Consider the following 19,806-nt stretch of genomic DNA (forward strand, 5'->3'; position numbering starts at 1 on the left):
TGCTGCTCTGTGCAAATGTAGCTACTGCTCTGAGTGCCCAAATGGCTTATCCACCTTGGAAAGTTCTGTCATCTTCACAGCCTGTCCAGTCAGGGCTCCTTGCAGGCACGTGCCTGGGAAGGTTCAACACAAGAGAAAGCTGTAAGGGGTCATCCCATTTCCATTGTCCTGACCCCGCTCTTGCCTTCCCTCCAGTGTGGCTCTTATCAAGAATGTGGTGCAAACTTCAGTCCATCTCCAAAAGTCAAAATGTGCTTTCTAAGGCCTTGGTAACCACCTGTTGCCTCAGCGTGTGTTGTGTAATTAGAACTGACAATCCCTCTCTAGAGATCTCTTGGAAGCTGGAAAAATGAGAGTGTTGTCAAAAAAAATTGCAGTGCTTCCAGTGTGTGTGATGCAGTGATGGAGATGAAAGATGAGTGATTCCAAGGAGGCAGAGAATATATCAGTCCAGGGCCTGTTTCTAACTAGTTCAGCAATCTAAAACCATCCATGAGGATTTACATTTCTCTTATAGCCTTAAAGAAAATGTATTTTATACTGGCTTCTCTATTTCTTCCTCTTTATTCAACCAAACAAAGAGCAAATTTCATGGCAGTCATGCTTGAAGCCACAATAGTGGTGGTAATTTCTTTTGCATCAGTTGATGTTAAAGATTTTTTTGAATATTATGCATTTTTCATTTTGTTAGTCATCTTCTATAACATGATGAAAACCCTTTAAAAGAAGACTGTATTGATTCCAACAGAATAAAAATAAACTTAATTGGAGSCAGTGCTGAATCATAATTCATACAGTTATCTTAGTGTTGAGTAATAGATGCAAATCTCAGAAATGGATTTGAGAACTTTGTTCATGGACAGGGAATTCAGGAGTGCTTAGTGTTCCCATTGCAGGGCAGAACTGGTCAGCAGGAGAGGTAGGGATTTCCCTTTCGAGCTTGCCTAAAATATCTGTTTGCTGCAGCTGTCATCTTGGCTGATGTGTTAGGACCTGATCTGGGGACTCCCTGAATTAGGAGGGAGATTTGAGATCAGTGAGGTAAGTCCTGTGTGTTGCTCAGCCCTGGGAACTCGCCGCCCGCGCAGCCGGAGGAGCTGTGATCTGCGCTGGCACACCCCATATGTGCTTCACTTCCATCCCACCTACGCCCCCAAAGCCGCCTGGCTGCCGCAGTGATTGGAATTTGCTTGTGGAGGTCTGTGCAATTTATCAAAAATGTCCCGGGAAGGATAGATGAGAAATGACTGGGAGTGTGGCTCAGGGTAATGAGGAGAGAAATGGGAGTTCTTTAGAATGACGGACCTGTTAGCAGGATTGTAATATATGTGATGGCAGTGCCAAAGAAAGAAAACTCAGTATAGTCAATGAAAATACCATACTGTGCACACAGAGATTCAGATAACCCAAACCTTATTGCCACCCATGTGAGCATGGGTGTTGCCCAAAGGCAAATAAATAAAGTCATAATGGCTGCTAAGTGGCCTTGGGATCTGATCTCCTCTGTGATAATCAAGTKCTGCTGTAATATGTTAATGAAATACTTCAGGGGTAAGGAAGTGTTTGAACTCAAGGGTTGACAAAGAAGAATGATCTCCATGTTGCAGTGACTATGCCTTACCAAGGAGCAGGCTYTTGAAGAGCCTACAGTAAAGCAGGACATGAATCCCCAAGCTGGTGCATCTAGCCAGATCAAGGAGAGAAGATTCGGAGATGCCTCCATTCAAAAGTTCAACCGAGAGCTCTGGCATGTCCACAAGGGACACTTGCCCRATTTGGAAATGCTCAGGAAATGCTCAGCTGGTGTCACAGTCCAGCTGTGCTGCTGTCTCCAGGTTAGAAGGCAAGGTTTGGTCTGCCTGGGGCAAAATCCAGCTTGCTCTAGAAAGCTGGAGGGATTTGGAGAAGCTATATTCTCCATGGATACCATAGGTGAGAAATTTGTTTATTAAAGGAAATCTTTTCTAATAAAGAGCTTTTGCTTTTCTGTAGATCAAGCAGTGTTCAAGTAGGATATTCCTTTCACTATTGATCTTCCAGCAACGTTTCTGTTTTTTCAGCAGGCAAGTGAGAATGACGTACACTTTCTGAGGCCAATGGTCTGGTAGAGCACAAAACACATACCTGGGAAATTCATCCTAATATAGATTTCGTGCTTAATATAGTACAAAACRTTGTAAAATCAATTAAGTGTTATGGCAGCCAATAGAATTATTTTGCTTTGCTTCCCACAAGCGAGCACAGCCCTGTTCCTTTCTCTAAAGGTACTCCAAACATCATGATGGGTTTTACTTGAACGGAGTTTCACTGCTGTGCTGACTGTGTTTTGATCTGTGGCCCCTGTCAATGGCAGCCTATTGGAGAGGCCTTGACAAAACATATTGTATTAGAATTGGAAGTTCTGCAGAAATGCTACTCCAAATTATGTTAATTTCCCTCGGATTTCATCTCTGAAAGGAAGGGGGAAAAAATATAAGAAAGGTGACAGGTTCCTGTTGTATCAAAGAAATGTCTTGTTTTGACATTTCCGAACTGAAATGTTTTGATTTGTCACTTTAAAATAACATTTTGCTTGATGCTATGCTATTTTTACATGATTTTAAGCATTTGAAATTGAGATGAAATTGTGTTTCATGACCCAAAAATTACACTCAATGCAAGAATCTTGAAAGCCCTCCCAAAATAAAGCATTCGTTCTCCATGCAGCTCTCCTGCCAGTCCCAGGGAAAGGGAGCCTGTGGAAGTATCGAGGTGCCACCAYCACAGGGCTCCTGAGCACAGTGGCTTGGCGGGGACAAGAAGCCCTTTAGAGGCTGGAGGTGGCCCATAGGCATGGTCTAAATCATGGGTGAKGACAACGTGTAAGATTGTCCACAGATAACTGTATCATCTGCTTTTCTCTCATGGTGTCCTGGAAAATTGCATAGGCTCCGTGCAAATCCACTGTATTAAGATGTATTTGCTGCTTCTGAGCAGTGGAAATGGCTGCAAAATTAACACTGAAGGGAAAAAATCCACTGAAATTATATGCTTCAGATCTTGATTTTAAACAAGGAAAAGGTGATTCCTCTGGAGAGACTTTTAATGAGGGGGGTTGTTAGTTACACTGATATGCTGCAAACGGTGTGTCAGATCCCCAGCTCACAAAGGAACAAGTATTAAGCTAGAATTGGATGTTTGCCCAGAATGCCGAGTCATTCTAAAATGTGCTATTACATATTTYACTCAGGTATATTTTGCTGAGGATAATATATTGATGTTTGCCACAAAGCTGTGGAGCAAAAAAAAAAATTTCTTGGAAATTAATTCGCATTAGGATTTTTCCAATCAATATCCTCAGTAATGTGCCTCATGGGAATTAGTGTAGTCAGAAAGTTAGCAGTGTGCATTTTTCCTGTGCATGGATCTCTGCTTGTATCTGTTCATTGCTGAAATAGCTCTGGAGCGAGGCCAGGTGGACTTGAGACATGATCCCATGGAACTGCATGGCAGGGAAGCAGCACCAAAGCCTGCAGGAGCTCAGGAAGGTGCTCGTATCTGGGTACAGAGCAGACATGGTGGTGGATCTCCATAGCTTTTGGGCTCCTGCTGTTACAGCAGGGAAAGCAGCGGCACTTGAAGGTGGACCTTCAAATCCAGAGCACCCTTTGGTTCTTCCACATCTGCRGACTCCAGATAGGTTACTCAGCACCTCTGAAAGTGGTACAATCTCACCACATGGAGCAGGGAACCAGATAGGAAAGCAATGACCCAAGTGGGAAAATATAATGAACACAGCTATAAATTTACTTATTTTGAAAGATGACATTCTGGTTTTGGCAAGTATTTCAAAACTTGCAAATGCTTAAAATTACAAAGACCTTAAGCAGTGTAAACCCCCAGGATGGGGGTAGCTGTTAAGGTGATGTTAGAGTTAAAATCTGGCTGGGATCAATCATTAGGTTTCAAGCCAAGCTGTTCTTTCTGTCCTGTCTTGGAAGAGTGAACGTCCAAGTCCCTGAGCAATTACTGAACAGGATGAGCATCCCTAATCCTGACACGGTACCTGTTTGCCACTGCTGTTTCTTTTAGGATGAGAAAGTTTTCTGTTATCTGCAASAGAGGAGATGCTTTAATTATTCCTTGGAAGTGACTCTTCAGTGGTTGCTCCCAGTTCCAGCAGCATCCAAGGTGGCTCAGAGATCTGCTATTGCAGCTGGGGGGTTCATGTCATCTGGGTACTCACAGAATCCCAAACAAGGACATGTCTCTTCTCCAGACATCTAGTGGAGGGTGTATCTGCCCCCCACGCTGCAGCTTCATTATCATCATTTGTCCCTGCCTCGCATAATTTCAGACTGGAGCTGCTTATCCCACTAACGAATCTCACCCCCACACTGCAGGTTAAACATAGAGGTGACTCCACCTCCCCCAAGTCGTTTAGAAGTGACTTATAGAGCTAATAATGGTCTCATCCTTTTGTACCTTGGTACACAGCTTGTGTTCTGGAGTCTTTTATAGCACAAATGAGCAGTTTTTGCTTATTTATTTCCCTCCTCATTCATTTTTAATGGTTATAAGAGTCTCCCCCATTCTTCTTCTGACAGCAGTGATTTAGGCAGGATTCATTAGCATAACTTACGTTACTAAATATCACCATTTATGCTGGTAAACCAAGGCGAGGGTGTGCAAAGCTAAATCAGCAGAGATCCCATAAGCCTGCCAGGCTGCAGGGCTCTGCTTGGAGTATATCTGCATGGAGAAGAATCACTTACGTGAGCATAGACTGGAGACAGAGTTCCAGAATGTTCCCAAAATACAGATTCCTATGTGCCAATATCAGAGACTTGCTTTCCTAAATGGCCAGCTTTGAAATGTCTAAACCAGAAGCTTTCTAACTGCTCTAGGTACATCTTATTTCCAAAGGCTTAAGAGCTGTGACTTTGTATGAGCTCCAGCAGAATTACTATAGCAGAAAAGCAGTTTTCTTTAAAGCAGTTTCCATTATCCCCTGGTAATTTAATAATGATATAGTGGGGGTTGGAGAGGTAAATAGTGAGGTCCAGCTGTTTCTGAGCACTGAGCAAGATGTTGATAGCAGTACTAACATATCTGGGAATTGTGATGCCCATTAGATTTTTGGCGTCTCTTTGGTCCAGACTTAGCACAGGGTATGTGGCATCAAGGGAAGAGTTTTAGTGACCTAGTGTGGCACACACCCAGTTAGCTCGATATTTTCTTCCTCAGGTAACCTAGCAAGCTGTGAAATAAAAGAAATGGAAATTAATACATTCTGATTTCTCCTGCTTGTCATAAAACCAGAAAAATCCTTGAACTAGGAAGGAGTTTTAGGGAAGTTTGGGCAGGTGAGTTTTGGGATGCCTGATTCACAGAGCTGCTCTGGGTGCTGAGTATCTACAGTGCAGGCTTCACAGTAGGGAACAGCACTGGCTTGGCTCTGTTCCCACCTCAGGCTGTTGGGCTAGGGGGTTGAATCCATGCAGCGCTGAGCACATTTGTGATACACCACTCTGCACGTTTTGCAGCACTGRTGACCAAACTCACCACCTGACTCCCCAGAAGCACCGTGTTTAGGATGCACATGGTGCACTTAACAAATCCCATGGCTAATTCTGCACCACGTTGGCTTTAAGGGACCTCTCACCTCTGCTGCACTGTGATGCAAGATCCCATGTGGCTTGGGTGAAGCTTTCCTAGCTGTTCACTGCTGTAAGGAAAAGAGGTGAAGCCATAAAAGCCTAAACACAACCTAAAGCACTTCTATGTCCTACCAAGCTCATGCCTAAAAAAGTCGTTCAAGTCTCTGTTGCTTCCAGAGAAGAAAGTTCCCTGCATTGTGAGAGTTTCTGGAGCATCTTGATCTAAGTATAGCCTCTCTTAATTAATGGAAGGCAGCTCAGTGTCGCTGTGTGAAAAGCTGCAGTGATACAAAGCCCATGAAGGCTTTAGCAAGGGAGCAGAACACTAGAAGATGTATTCCAGGCGTATGCCAGCAGCAAAAGGAAATGTACTCTGATGCTCTCGTGCCCTTTTTGCCTTTACGTGAGGAAAAGAAAAAATAAAGTATTGCCATCCTTGAGAAATCAAAATTCAAAGGGGAGGAGGGAGAGAGAAAAGGAGATCTAGGTGGAAGGCCCTAGATTTTGGGAAAAGGTAGATTGTGTTTCTCTGCAAATCCCACCATATTCTGATTCCTTTGCAGTTCTTGCTTTCAATAGTGTGGTTAGCAGTTCTGAGAAATCTGTCTGGTTTGGGACAAAGCTCCAGTAACCTCACAGCCCCTTCAGCCTTGGTGACTCTTTTGGGGATGGTTGGTTCCTTCAATGTGGCCACCAGCTCTGCTCCCTTGGGTGTCTCTTTGCTTCCCATGAGTCTTCCTCCCGTGAAGGCTCGGCTGAGGCTCATGCAAAATTCTTTCTCATTTCACAAAGTACACACAAGTGACACATTTTAAAGAAACAGCTTAGAAAATTCAGCCTCCAAAGAGGTAGAGAAGCTTGCTGCTTTTTCCTTCTCTATAGTTTTTGCTTTTTTTCTGGTGCCCTGAGATGAATGGTCAGGATGTGTCCACAGTAACAGCGGCTGGGCTAATCGGCCTTTCTATTGATGATCTGTTGCTGAATGTGCTGGCCTGATTTATGAAAATGTCCTGTATTTTGCACCGTGTTTTGATGTTTCTCTGTTAGGAGTGCATGCAAACTGCAGCAGAACAGTGCTGCTTATTCATTCAAAGTGTGAAGGGCTGGCTGGGAACTGAGTGATCTCATCGTTATTGCTGCCCTGGCTTGCAGAAAGGGAAAGGGGAGCGAACGGCTATCCCAAGCTCCCTCATTTTTCCCTTGACCTGGCCATCAGTTTGTTTTGCAAATCATAATCTCAAAAGCACAAGGCCATGGTATTTCTTTATTCATTGATGCAGGAGGTTTTTCAGGATGGTTTTTTTTATTTTCCAGCTCTCTACAATCACCCCTGATAAATTTGGAACTGAAGTTTGTTTGACTGCCAACTTTTGTTTTCCTGGCTATTGCTTGAGCATTAATGAATCTAAAATCTTCAAGCCTGAATCTCTTCTCTTATTAATGTCCTTCCAAAGCCCTGCTGCAGGGTGCAGGGCTCTGTGGGGAGCAGGCCCCTTGAGCTGGACAAACAGATTTCCCCAGCTAAGATTTCTGTCCTGCAAGGCACAAAAGCTTAACTTGGGGCCATGAAGACCATCCATGTCCCAGGCAGAATATTTTCCTTGGGACCTCACACTTGGCTCTGCCAACTCACAGGTGAGACCCAGCACATCGAGACCCTGCCAGGTYTTTCCTCCTCATCACGGGGAAAAGAGAAAGGTGGAAAGCAGCAGGCAGAGCTTGTTAGCACGTAGGAGAGCTGTCTGGTTTCAGAACACTACTTAAAATATAAAAAGGCAAMAGGGGCAAGTGCAGTGCCAGCAAGGAATAACAATTTTCGCTCCTAGGAGCAAGGCAGGACGAGGCAGGAGAAGGAGCAGCTGTATTTGTCGYTGGCTGATGGGCTTCTGACTTCTCATCTCATCATCCTCAGCTCAGGCCAGTTTGGATCATCATTACAATGAAGTAGATATTACGTTAGTGACATGGGCTCCAGGCAGAGCCGGGGCTCCTCTGCGTTCGGTCGCTTGCTGGATGTCCCTTTCCCAGAGATATGTCCTCCCACGTTTGGAGCCTTCTTGACAGCATCATCTGGGTCTTTCTGGCTCTTCGGCACAATGAGGTTGTTTCCTGATAGGAGTTGTTAGCAGCTAACACGAGAGTATCACTAAAAGCATAGTTCTGCCTGTAAATAAACTCATTATTTTCCTGCTGAAACCACTAGCAGCTCTAAGGATTTGACCTTAAAACAACATACACTGCTTGCAAGAGAGGCAGTGCAAGAGTAATGATAACCTTTCAGAGTTCGTGGTGCATTACCTAGGCTCAGACAAGAGAGGATGGAAATGGATTTGCTATGGAACAGTCTGCAAGGGGTTTTGTTGTTGTTTAAGGATAATAATATTAGGAATGCAAATTACCCCACAAAAGCTGGTGATATTTAAATACGATTTAAATTCATTTAGCATTTAAACAGAAAAGTAGAAAATGGCATTAAATTCAGATGAGGATGAGACTGTGCATTCTGGAGTCAGAAATATTAAATATATCTGCAGGATGAAATAGGTCTGACTAGCAATGGATTGCAAGAAGAGTTCAGGGGTTTAATAGATCATTCCTTCAGCTCATCAGCACGGTAAAGTGGTAGTTAATAAATTATTTGACATGTACATTTACTCATATTTTAACTACCTACAATGAACAGGGCCTGTCAGCTCACCTAGATGCTTGCAATAGATGCTAAATTGCTGGAGTAAGATTTAGTAACTCCCACAAATATTGATGTCCAGAGTTTCAGGTCATAAATAAAGGGCCATCAGGACTAACTTGAGGAGAGCATTGTGTAAGACTTTTGTTGGRCTTGCAGCCTGCACCAGGCTTGCGGCTGTTTTTGGCCCCAACGAGTGGGTACCACTGAGCATTAGTGAGTTCTTCCCTTGTGATTAGTTTTGGTGTAATCACCACTTCCCTGGCACCTGTAACTGGACTCCTGCTGAACCCGTTTATCCGAGGAATCAATGGCATTGAAAGTACTGTCAAATGTTTTCACAAAGTCCTAACCAAGTGATCACAAACTTGTCTTTGTATCATCTCTGAAAGAGTCTTTCCCACAAACCCTGCAGTAAAGAAATTTTTCTCCCTTATCGAATTACATTGTAGGCAATTATCTACCTCTTCTTTCCCCTATATAAGCTCTGTTCCTTAGGCTGTATACAAAGTAGAGGAGGAAGATAGTGGAGGCTGGATGAGCTCAGGGGAGAGGAATCCTGTCGCTGGGCTGGGACTGGGCAATTAGAACCAACCGTCCTAGAGCTAGAGAGGGCATTAAAGACTGCTGTTCTTTTATCTTTGATTATATTGGCAACATTTACAGTAGGAAAAGCCTGCCTTTTATAATGATGCTAAATGATTCAGGCTATCAAGGGCACATCAGGCACTTTTCTTGTTATTCCTAGTYGTTCTTTGAACCTAAAGCTAGTTTAAACCTAAATCTTCTCTCTTCTTCCCTCTTGATTTCCCAGCATGTGGTGACCTTCCTAATTTTGCAAAGAGACTTATTAATTTCTTTTTCTTCTCCTTTGTTTTTAAGGTTTCTGACAGATGTGATTATGTCTTTGTCAACGGGAAGGAAATGAAAGGCAAAGTGAATGCCATAGTTAATTTTACTTACCAGCATCTGAGTGCCCCTTTAGAAATGACAGTCTGGGTTCCTCGTCTCCCGCTGCAGATAGAGGTCTCTGACACAGAACTAAATCAGATCAAGGGGTGGAGAGTCCCCATCATCTCTAATAAAAGGTAGGTTTCATTAAAGAATGCTCATTCTGGGCTGTGCACTTGCCAAAGATCTGTCAGGGCCAGTGGATCTCAACACACTCATTTGGCCTTAATGTAATTCCAGTGTAAATTTGAAGGTCACCAGACATTTATTCAATAGGCTGCTGCTCTGGACTTATAAAGGAAATGGAAACCACAGATTGCATGATCCCACATTGGAAATCAATTTCCTTTTATAGTACTTAGATGAAAAGRGTCCATTGGTCAAGTTAGGCAGGGTCAACCTTGGGGGTGGCAGAAGACACAGCAAGGACAAGCTCCAGCAAGGCTGGCAGGGCTCTGATCTAATTCACGTTTCTGTCAGTTAATTTACTCATTATTAAAGCTTATCTCTGGTATGTATTTATTCCATATTTTTAGTATGTAGGATGCAGTGACCCTGGTCAGAGTGTCCCAGAATCACAGCATTGCTACATTATGGCTTTAAAGATGCTAGCTGGACACATAGGTGCATGCAAAGGAGAGGCACAGGATGGATGTAGACAGATCTACACTGCTTGTTGGCAACATTATCAAAAAAACAGAACAAATGGATGAAGTAGGTGCTTTCTGTTCCAACCTACCTATGAACACGTCACTTACTACCAGGTCTTGGTTAATCTCCTGGCAAAATATTTCAATGAATGCCCCTGAATGCCATACAGAAAGGGATGCGTGTGCAGATGCAGACAGAGGAGATTTCCATGGCAACGCTGATRTGTATATGCAAGTGGCTCATGTGGATTTGGTTAGTGGCAAATATCCAGAAAGAGAAAAGGATGAAGGTCCTGGAAGTAAGGGCTTAACACGGAAAAAAATATGAGAGATTTGGAGAGGAYAATGAGACAGAGAAGGTAGCAAACCAGTTGGGGATGTTAACTGTTAAGCTGCTTTGGAAAGCCAGGCAGCCTGAAGAACTCAGTTATAAACAAGGGAATCTGATAGGTTTCAAAAACATTTTGAAAAGATCTACTTGAGGATTGGAACACAACCTTGCAGAGCAATGGATGGGAAATCTAGCCCTTTGGTCCACCAGCCAGGCTGCAGAGCTCTGTCAGCAAGAGCTCCCCTGTTGCAAGCTCTCTYATCCTGCAGTATCTCACAATGTTTTCATCCCTGGTTTCCTATCAGACCAGTCAGAGACAGCGACGATGAAGAGGAGGATGAACGAAAGGGAAGAGGCTGTGCCCTCCAGTACCAGCATGCGATAGTGCGAGTCCTCACACAGTTCGTAGCTGAAGCCCCAGACCCTGGTGGCCAGCTGAGCTATTTGCTGGGTCCTGACTGGCAGCTTGACATCACCGACCTGGTGAGTGACTTCATGCAGGTGGAGGAGCCACGGATCGCGAAGCTGCAGGACGGACAGGTGTTGATTGGACAGGAGCTTGGAATGACCACAATTCAGGTAGGGAAAAGGAACAACACACTCTCATTTCCCCCTTAATTCCCTCCTTGGGAGTGGCACGGATCAAGTGCAGGAGCTTCTTCCATCCGCAGTGGAAATCAGAGCCATAGATTTAGGAGTGGAGCAGAGCTTCAGCATGGATTGGAGCATGCAGGAGTGATGAGTTCCCCTTCCTATCTCGTGCCCTAAAGTATGTAGATTGCAGATTTAATAAATTCAGTCCAACTTGTGTAATTAGAGAGGCTTTTTCTAATTGTATTTATCTAGGGTAATTGCAGAAACTGGAGCAGTATAGGGGCGAGCACAAGGAATGCAATTAGTGAAATAGCTTAGTCTTGTCAAAGTCTATGTTGACAGAGCAGGGTGTTACACTCAATATTAACTAGTGCTTGCTGAGGAACTGTGTTGGGAATAYGAGCCTCACAGGATCAAAACCCTGCTAGTCTTGCGAGTTCAGGGGTTGTATTATAAAATACAAACATTAGGGCACAGTTCAGATTGTGCACAAAAGAAAAATAGTCATTGGCATTTGAAGGCTGGTGTTAAAAATTGTCTAGTGAGAGCAAGGGTGTTTTCTCTTGGGGTATGAGTATCCTCATCTAATGCACCTTGCCTTAACCTGTGTATTGTGGCTACGGCAGCTTTTCAAATATATTTCTTACTGACATGTAGACAAATACTGGCCTAGAAAATGCAGTCCCAGAGAAAAAAGGGAAAAAAAAGAAGTATTTACCTAGTGATACTATAAAGTAGAAAATATGTTAACAAGCATTGGGCAGGAAAAAAATTTACCAAATTCTCTCTCTCTTGTTCTTGATCCCAAACTGTCAAACAACAACACCAAAAAAAGAACAATTCTTGTTAATAACACAGATTGCCAGGTCTGAAAAAATGGGTTTTCAAGATTCTGAATTTCTGCAAAATCTGTAAAAGATTTTATAAATGACTTTCCGTAGCTCTGGAACTTGTAATGCTCCCACTAATGCACATAAAAATCTGAGTGAATGTGGAAAGAAAATTCCAAGGGAAAGAAGCCAAGAACAAGGTATATTTTAAAGAATACCTCTTGTAAACTGCTACAAAAATGTTCTGTGCCCCATATGCATCATTAAATTCTACTTTCTTGTAAATGAATATCTTTGGAGGTCATTTTTCAGTACACTGATCTCCATACATTTTTCTTTTTAATTCAAAGTAAGCTTTCTTTGTCAGTTTTGTGTACAGTAATATGAGCAATTTCTCTTGAAAACTATCAGGCTTTCTTTCTACAGAATAGGAATGAATACCATTATTTCTATGGATTGTATATAAATCTGTAGTTTACGTGATATATATACACTACCTAAAAACATGATCATAAGAAAAATATCATGTCCCAGTGCAATTACATTTACAAATAATTCATACACCTGAGACAGATGTGCATAGCTTACCACAAATGTGGATAGCATCGCTGATTAGAATTGCATTGGTAAAAGATGCTGAAGCACCGTAGTGATGCAAAAGTCTTATAAAATGAGACTAGCCATTTACTGGTCATATTTTAATAATGTTTAGAGATCTGCTAGGAGTACTTTCTGCCCATTTACAGCAGTTACCATTTACATGCATAACAGTAGGTCCAASTAGGCATTTTGGACTACAGCAAAAGGACTCTGTTGCTGACTTTGATTTTTTCTTTTCAGATATTGTCMCCCCTTTCAGATGCTATCTTGGCTGAGAAGACAGTGACAGTTCTGGATGAGAAGGTGACAATAACCGACCTGGGAGTGCAGCTGGTAACTGGATTGTCGCTTTCTCTGCAGCTCAGTCCAGGAAGCAATAAGGCCATCTTTGCTACAGCAGTAGCACAAGAGCTGCTCCAGTCTCCCAAACAGGTAGTGTTGACCAGATGTGTCCTGTATTCCAGTGTTCTGATTCACTACACAGCCTTACGAACTAGTGAGATGAGCCAGACTGTTGTTAATAGTGTGATAATAAAACATTTGCTTTATAGGCACTTGTGTCTGAAGGCCACCAGGTGCCCTAATAAAAAGCAAAGATCTCATAAAAATGGCAACACGTGTACACAACTGAGTCCACGAGTCAACAGATTAACATGGCTCATCTCTCCTGACTGCATCCTGTAAATAAGATGAAGTTCTACACACAGCTCAATGACATGTTATAAATAAGGAACAGAACACACACTTTGGTCACAACCAGCACCTAGCAGACCAGAAGAATTATTGTTATCTATGTAGCTGAGATCAGCCTCCCACCACAGGCACCCAAATAAAACCTTTAAGTCCATCTTTCCATGASACGGTKGTTTTGCACAGTGTCCAACTCTTCTTCATTTATTTACTTTCTCTAAGCATTTTAAAAGTTGGGAGACATCCCATACTTTCTGATTCATAACCAAAATATGAATCAGAATCGTTGACTCATTTCATGATTCATGATTTCAGAAACCAAGAATATTTTATCTGTTACTCCTAGCTCCTTTCACAGGGATCACTACCCTATCATGTTCCCTTTTCATATCTTAACTTGTGCCTGAGGAGAACTGCAGTCTTCTCTCCAGTGTTCATTAGCGTTGATCCTGCCCTTGCCTTAGGGATACTCCATGAAAAATATGCAACTTCCCTTGTTCTTTCTTCTGGTGCTAGGAACAGTTAAGTCAAACTTTGCACTGCTCAGGTCCTTATATATTTTAAGTCCTTGTGCTGGGGAATCTGTGTAATGGTGCTGTCCCTGTGTGCCACTACCAAGGACTTTTGGACTTTGCCATATTTCCATCAGTTCCTTGTGCTCTCATCTACATTTGAAATTAAAACTTTTTTCCAACCCAAATCCATCAGTCAGGAACTTGCATCAAGGATATCTTGGGTGCTTAATGCTTATACAYGGTCTGAGCTTTAAAGGTAAATGATTGGGGCACGGACATTTGAAATCTGGCCAACTGTTGAGATGCTTTAATTCATCATAGAGCCTTATCCTTGGGATGAGGGATGAGAAATAATGCAGAACTGCTGTCTTTATAGGGTGATAAAAATCAGACTGCCATAGTCTTCCAAGAGTTAAGAAATCAATACCGCATAGCTAGAAGTAAGGCCATTGAGTTAATACATTGCCGACATGGGGAGTTAAACAAACTACCTTGAAATCAGCCCAAAAGCTCATTTGATGGCATTTAGTCCCAGCAGGCTGCCCAGCTATGACATTTCAGTCTCCAGAAMGAGTCTGTATGAATCCCTCTCTGATGCTGGGGTACAACTGGGTCCCCACCAAATCTGAATTAAACTAACAAGAAAGATGCACATCCTCCACTCTTTAAGGATCGGTTCAGCTTTGATAGGCATCGCATTCCTTCCATTGCTTGGCACACAGTTTCAGAGCACAATCCCTATAAGCAGAGCGATGCAAAATTATTAAATGATTATGCAGGTTTAAGCAGCACAGTGGGAGGATGAGGGTTGATGACATAAATTCTATGCGGCCTTCAAGAAACATCCAAAGATTAATAAACACAAAGCCGAGATTTATGACAGTGTCAGCAAAGTCTTAGGGCTCAGTCCTGAAATAGAGACACAGGCAAATCTCCCACTGAAACCCTGGAAGCTTTATGGCTGTAAGGATTTCAGAATCAGGCCAGCAGATTATGCAGGAGATCCATCCTTTGTGATCTGAACAGGTGAAACGCTATGTTGTAAAAGTGAATTAAAAGGTAATGATAAGTACTGTTTTTATGTATGTGGAGTTAAAATGTAAAACTAGTCTGTTTGAAACCTTTTTTTTTTTCATTTAGGAAACAAGACTTACATAATCTTTCTGTAAATGTAGTTGTGTGTTTGCTTGTCAGGCTGTCCTGCAGAGCAGTGCAATCCCAACTCTGACCAGACAAAGGTTCACTTCATTTTAGACATCAGAGAATCCACTCACCTCACCAGGGGTCAGTGTCTGTGGATTTGCCAGCGTCTGATAAAGTGCAAATAGTCACTTAGTGAGTCAGAGATCCAGCCTGTCAGAAGCATGAATTTGAATCCAGTGGAGCTAGCTGCATTTTGCCTGCAAATAGTTTGCGTGTGAAGGCCAAGATCTTTTCAGGTAGCCTGTAAAATTTTGATAGCTGTTTGAAAAACCTTAGAAGGCCTCATTTTCAGAAACTGGTTCGCTGGAATCTAAAAATTCTTTAAAAGGTCTCAAATTAGAAATCAAAAGGCAAGTTTTCCATAAGTGCTGCATCTTTATACCTCTGCATAGATGTAATTAGTGCCCAGATCTGATCCCTTTACGGTCAGTAAACATCCATGGACTCTGAAGCATATAAGGTTGTGTCGCTGTGACACAAAATTAAGCTTCATTACTGTCTTGCTTTTAATTGCTAGCAACCTTGAAAATTACCCTAGCAAGCAAGCAGTCTACTTCCTCTCTTTTCACAAAACAGTTATTTCATTTGAGAGACAAAAATTCAGGATAGAAGGCATGTGCGGGCCTATTTGCTGGAATAGATATTTTTTTAAAAGGCCTTGTGTGTAACAAGAGGAGACATCGTATTTTGARCAGTTTAGAAATAATGCATTATATTTTTTTCATTTAAATATACAACACTAAATGATACAACAATAAATGRTCTCAGTAGCTGGTAATGCCTTTTGACATGCAATTTATTATGATGCTGAAGTAGATAATGCAGAGCCCAGGGGAGACAACCCCTTTTAGTACCTTTGGGAAAACAAATCTTATTATCAATGAGTCTTTTAAACTAGCATATCTTTTAGCATCTTGGCAAGAAATTAGTTTTCTTGCTCTGCCTTTTTATTTGGTTTCCAGTTATAAATGACATATGGGTCTTGTGGGGAGGAGGGAACAGACCGAGAAAGAACATATTTCCTTCAGTGTTTATTCTGAGAGCGTGTATATTTGTTCTATATACAACAGGAAGCAGCCATCAGCTGCTGGATCCAGTTCAGTGATGGCTCTGTCATGCCTTTGGATATTTATGACTCCAAAGACTTCTCCTTAACAGCTACATCTCTGGATGAGAAGGTGGTCTCCATTCAGCATGACCCCAAATTCAAGTGGCCTGTGATTGCCGCGGAGACAGAAGGCCAGGGAACACTGGTGAAGGTGGAGATGGTGATCAGTGAATCATGCCAGAAATCCAAAAGGAAGAGCATCCTGGCTGTTGGGAGTGGTAGCATTAAAGTCAAATTTGGGCAAAGTGATGCCAACCCTAACATCAGCGACAGCAAACACAGAGGTGCTGGTGTCCACCTAGAAAATCATGCTAGTGATCGRCGTCATAAAACCACACTGCTGGAAAGAGCTGGGGCAGATGGCCAGTATTACAGTTCCTCAATGGGCCAAGTRGAAGGCAAATGGACCACCACTCAAAAGTCTATTTTGAGTAAAAAGGAAGACAGAGAAAGTCTTCTGGATGATGACRGTCATCTTCAGAACATCCCAACAGATTTCACAGGCTTCCCTGCCCAGGTAGATCTGCCAAGAAGCAATGGAGATCTGGAAGAAAATGATCTAGTCCAAACTCCCAGGGGACTCAGTGATCTGGAGATAGGAATGTATGCTCTGCTAGGAGTCTTTTGTCTGGCAATTCTAGTCTTCCTTATCAATTGTGTCACCTTTGCTCTGAAGTACAGACATAAACAAGCTCCCTTTGAAGAGCAAGAGGGTATTAGCCACTCTCATGACTGGGTCGGGCTGAGCAACAGGACGGAGCTTCTGGAGAATCACATAAACTTCTCATCCCAACAGGAAGAACATATCACAGCCATTGACAGAGGAATGGAGTATGAAGAGAGCAAATATCTTCTCAACACAAATGCCTCCCAGAACATTAATGGACAAGCTTTTAGGTCTACTGAGTCCACATTCACTGAAGGGAAAGAACAGAAAAGTGAACCAACCGCTTCTCCTACCTCTAAGAGGAAACGGGTTAAATTCACCACTTTTACCACCATCTCCTCTGATGATGGGTGTCCAACTGTCAACTCTATCTTGATGAGCAGTGAGGATGATATTAAATGGGTCTGCCAGGATATGGACCTGGGGGAATGCAAAGAACTAAAAAACTATATGGAGAGATTACATGAAAAYGTGTAATGAGACACGAAAGACCTTTTTTCATTTGGTTTGTTTTTTTGATTTTTCACTCACCTTCTGCCTTTAATTTTGGGTAGTGGGGTAAAGTGTTGCATTGATAAGAAGAATCAGATGGTGGATAGTAACTCAATGGAGCCCTGAGAAGCCACCCAAAAGCAGCTAGGAGAGCAGAGATCCCGGGCAGCTCTTACAAGCCTAGTCTTCTCTGTGCTCAGAGACAAAAGTGAGGGATGTGTGAGGTTTTTGATACCTGGTAACATGAGAAAAAAAAWTAGCAAAATAATAAGATCTCATTCTCTGAGCTTTCCCAGGAAGTCAATAAATATAACAAACTCCAGTGCAGTTTGGATATTACAAAGTTCACACAGCTCTACTGTTCAATATTGCAAGCTTTGGTTAAAAGCAAAAAATTGGTCTCAGGATAAAYAGATCAACGAAGAAAGCATGTCATTCTTCAAGAAAGCCACATGCAGAGAATATCTATCCAGGAACATTAATCTAAAGCTGAGAAAACCAACCACGTGTGCAGAGCACCTGCCATAGCTGCAATGTCATGAGTTTTGCAAAGAATCTTGAGGGGGAAAAAGGAATAACTGGGCTGTTTACAAACCAGCATGTTTGCCTCCCAAGCACTGAGAATGGATACACATATACAGTTAAAACTGAACCTCTCTTTTTAAGCAGTTGCCAAGATAATAAACTTTGCCAGCCAATTTTCGGTATTTCTTAATTTGTAAAATAGAAGATATAATCTGTAATCAGAATACCACTTCAGTAAAGGAAGGTCTGTTTTGGAACATTTGAGAGAACCAAGCTATTTTTAAAAGCCCACTTTCTCTGAGTGTCCTGTTTCATATTTGTATTCCCAGTATATCTCTGGAGCACGTCCCAATTTGTAGTCTGAGGGCATCTCCTAGCATCAGTCAGCATTGGAAGCACGGTGGCTTCTTCCTTCCCTTCCCTACCCAACCCAGCACACTCACTTTGCCACACTGCGCTCTTGCCAAGCACAGACACTCGTGGTACCACACTGGTACTTGCTTTACATGATGTCATTTACCAAAGTCCACACTCTTTTGGGTAAGTGTAACTTGTGCTGAACTCCAACARCAACTGCCCCTTTGTCCTCCCCTCTCCTGGGAGATCTTCTTTTGATATTGTTTGGTTCCTTCTGCTCATGCTTCTTTAGACTCACGCTCAGCACGTTGAGAGGGCACTCAAAGGTGGTGAAGGAGTGCTGTACACCCAAAGGTGTTTAAATCTGAGTAGCTAAACTATGTAGATAATTTTTTTCTCTTACAGGTAATGTTTAGCTTTTATTTTCCTCCTTTAAGGATGTACATATGRTAGGACTTCAGTGATTACCTTTTGAATCTGATGTGCCCTCCAGCCCTAAAACCATGACATCATTTGTGTGGTCTGAAAGCAGTCTCCAGTGACCAGTGGCAAAGTGTGAAGGCACTAAATAAGATCTGGCTTATATTTCAAATTCTTCTTCATTTTCCAGAGTAAGACCTTGCCCTCCTTTTGTTATTAAATCCCTTTCTGTCTTTGAATCTAGGTTGCTGAGTTTAATACACACCCACTCTCCCACAAACACTTATATTGACTCCATCTATATTTAGAATGTACTGTAGATTGTAAGAATGTAATATATGTATTTATAAAAATGCCAACTGTGAATAAAATTTGCATTTTAGTGGCTTCATCTTTTTTCCTACTCTGAACGCCTCCCTCCTTTCACTGTCAGAACATGTACCCTAAAAGAGCCTGGCAGCAGTATGGAAACGTGTCCTTTGATGAAATGGAGAGTTAAAACTCTTGGCATAACCCAGTTGCAAAGTTTTACATTGTGCAATGTTGGTGGGAGAAGATATAACATCAACAACATGTTATGAAATATATTTGCAACTAGCCACCCTTCCAAGACTTGAAACTATTTGCAAACAAATCAACATGCTTATTTCTGGTCTGAAAGCTTGACGTGTGAGTTGGTTTTGGTTTGATTGGAGAGATCTACATTTGTGCCAATGCCTCGCTGAAGACAATTCTAAAAGAGTAAGTTGATGTAAATAAGGCAAAGATAAATATGTCTTTGGAGATCAATTCTTGTGCATGTGTTGGMTACTTAATGACTTGTCAGTTTAACTCCACAGGATCCAAGATAAAGTCATGCTTTCTTCCAGCACTTCTCATCAGATTCCGGATTACTTCTCTGCTGCTCAGGTAGGGATTCACTGAAGGAGCAAACAAAGAATAGAATATCATAAGCTTTTTTTTTTAAGTGCTCAACCTATACTCACYAGATGTACAGCAGACCCTCCCACTCTTCATGGCAATATCCTAGGTACTAGAGGCCAGGGTCAAACAAGTTAACTCCCAACTGGTCATTGAGAGTGATTTTCTCTACTGTAGGACCGTATTACTGTAATTAGTATCACTCCTGGAAAGGGTTGAGCAGACAGACATGTCACACCTGCAAATTACCAGAAAATCCCTAGGGTTGAGCCATCTCCCCTGGAGCTTCCTGCTGCAGAACAGACTGTTGACAGCCTCTAATGATCAAGGGTTGGGTCCCTTGGGGGACCTGGTAGCAGGGAGGGGATTTTTGTTTTTGCTGCCCATCATTTCTGAGAAAAATGCCACACAGGTAAGGCTAGGATAGACTTGACTCAGTCCATTTTTCTCTCTCTAGCATCTAATGTGGTGCAGGACAGATGCAATAAAGGAGATGCCTGATGCAACTCTGGTAGCATTTTGCAAATGTGACTTCTGTTGGCTGTCTCCTGAGCTGCTAAAAGCCCAGCTGATTGCAAGCAGGGTGTYCTGTGAGTACTATTAATGACTTTTCATTTTATTTTCTAG

General features: G+C 42.3%; 1 protein-coding gene across 1 annotated transcript in view; it reads left to right on the top strand.

Moving 5' to 3' along the window:
• Positions 1-18,599, top strand: part of TMEM132D (transmembrane protein 132D) — a 198,439-nt gene extending 179,840 nt beyond the window's left edge. Inside the window, exons 6-9 of the mRNA XM_026037716.1 lie at positions 9,208-9,413; positions 10,563-10,836; positions 12,522-12,713; positions 15,760-18,599. Coding sequence (XP_025893501.1) covers positions 9,208-9,413; positions 10,563-10,836; positions 12,522-12,713; positions 15,760-16,941 — 1,854 coding nt within the window. The 3' untranslated portion in view covers positions 16,942-18,599. The remainder of the gene's footprint in view (positions 1-9,207; positions 9,414-10,562; positions 10,837-12,521; positions 12,714-15,759) is intronic.
• Positions 18,600-19,806: the final 1,207 nt, after the last annotated feature.

This window comes from Nothoprocta perdicaria, unplaced genomic scaffold (assembly GCF_003342845.1).
Source record: "Nothoprocta perdicaria isolate Ctin4 unplaced genomic scaffold, notPer1 scaffold_2, whole genome shotgun sequence".
Taxonomy (NCBI): domain Eukaryota; kingdom Metazoa; phylum Chordata; class Aves; order Tinamiformes; family Tinamidae; genus Nothoprocta; species Nothoprocta perdicaria.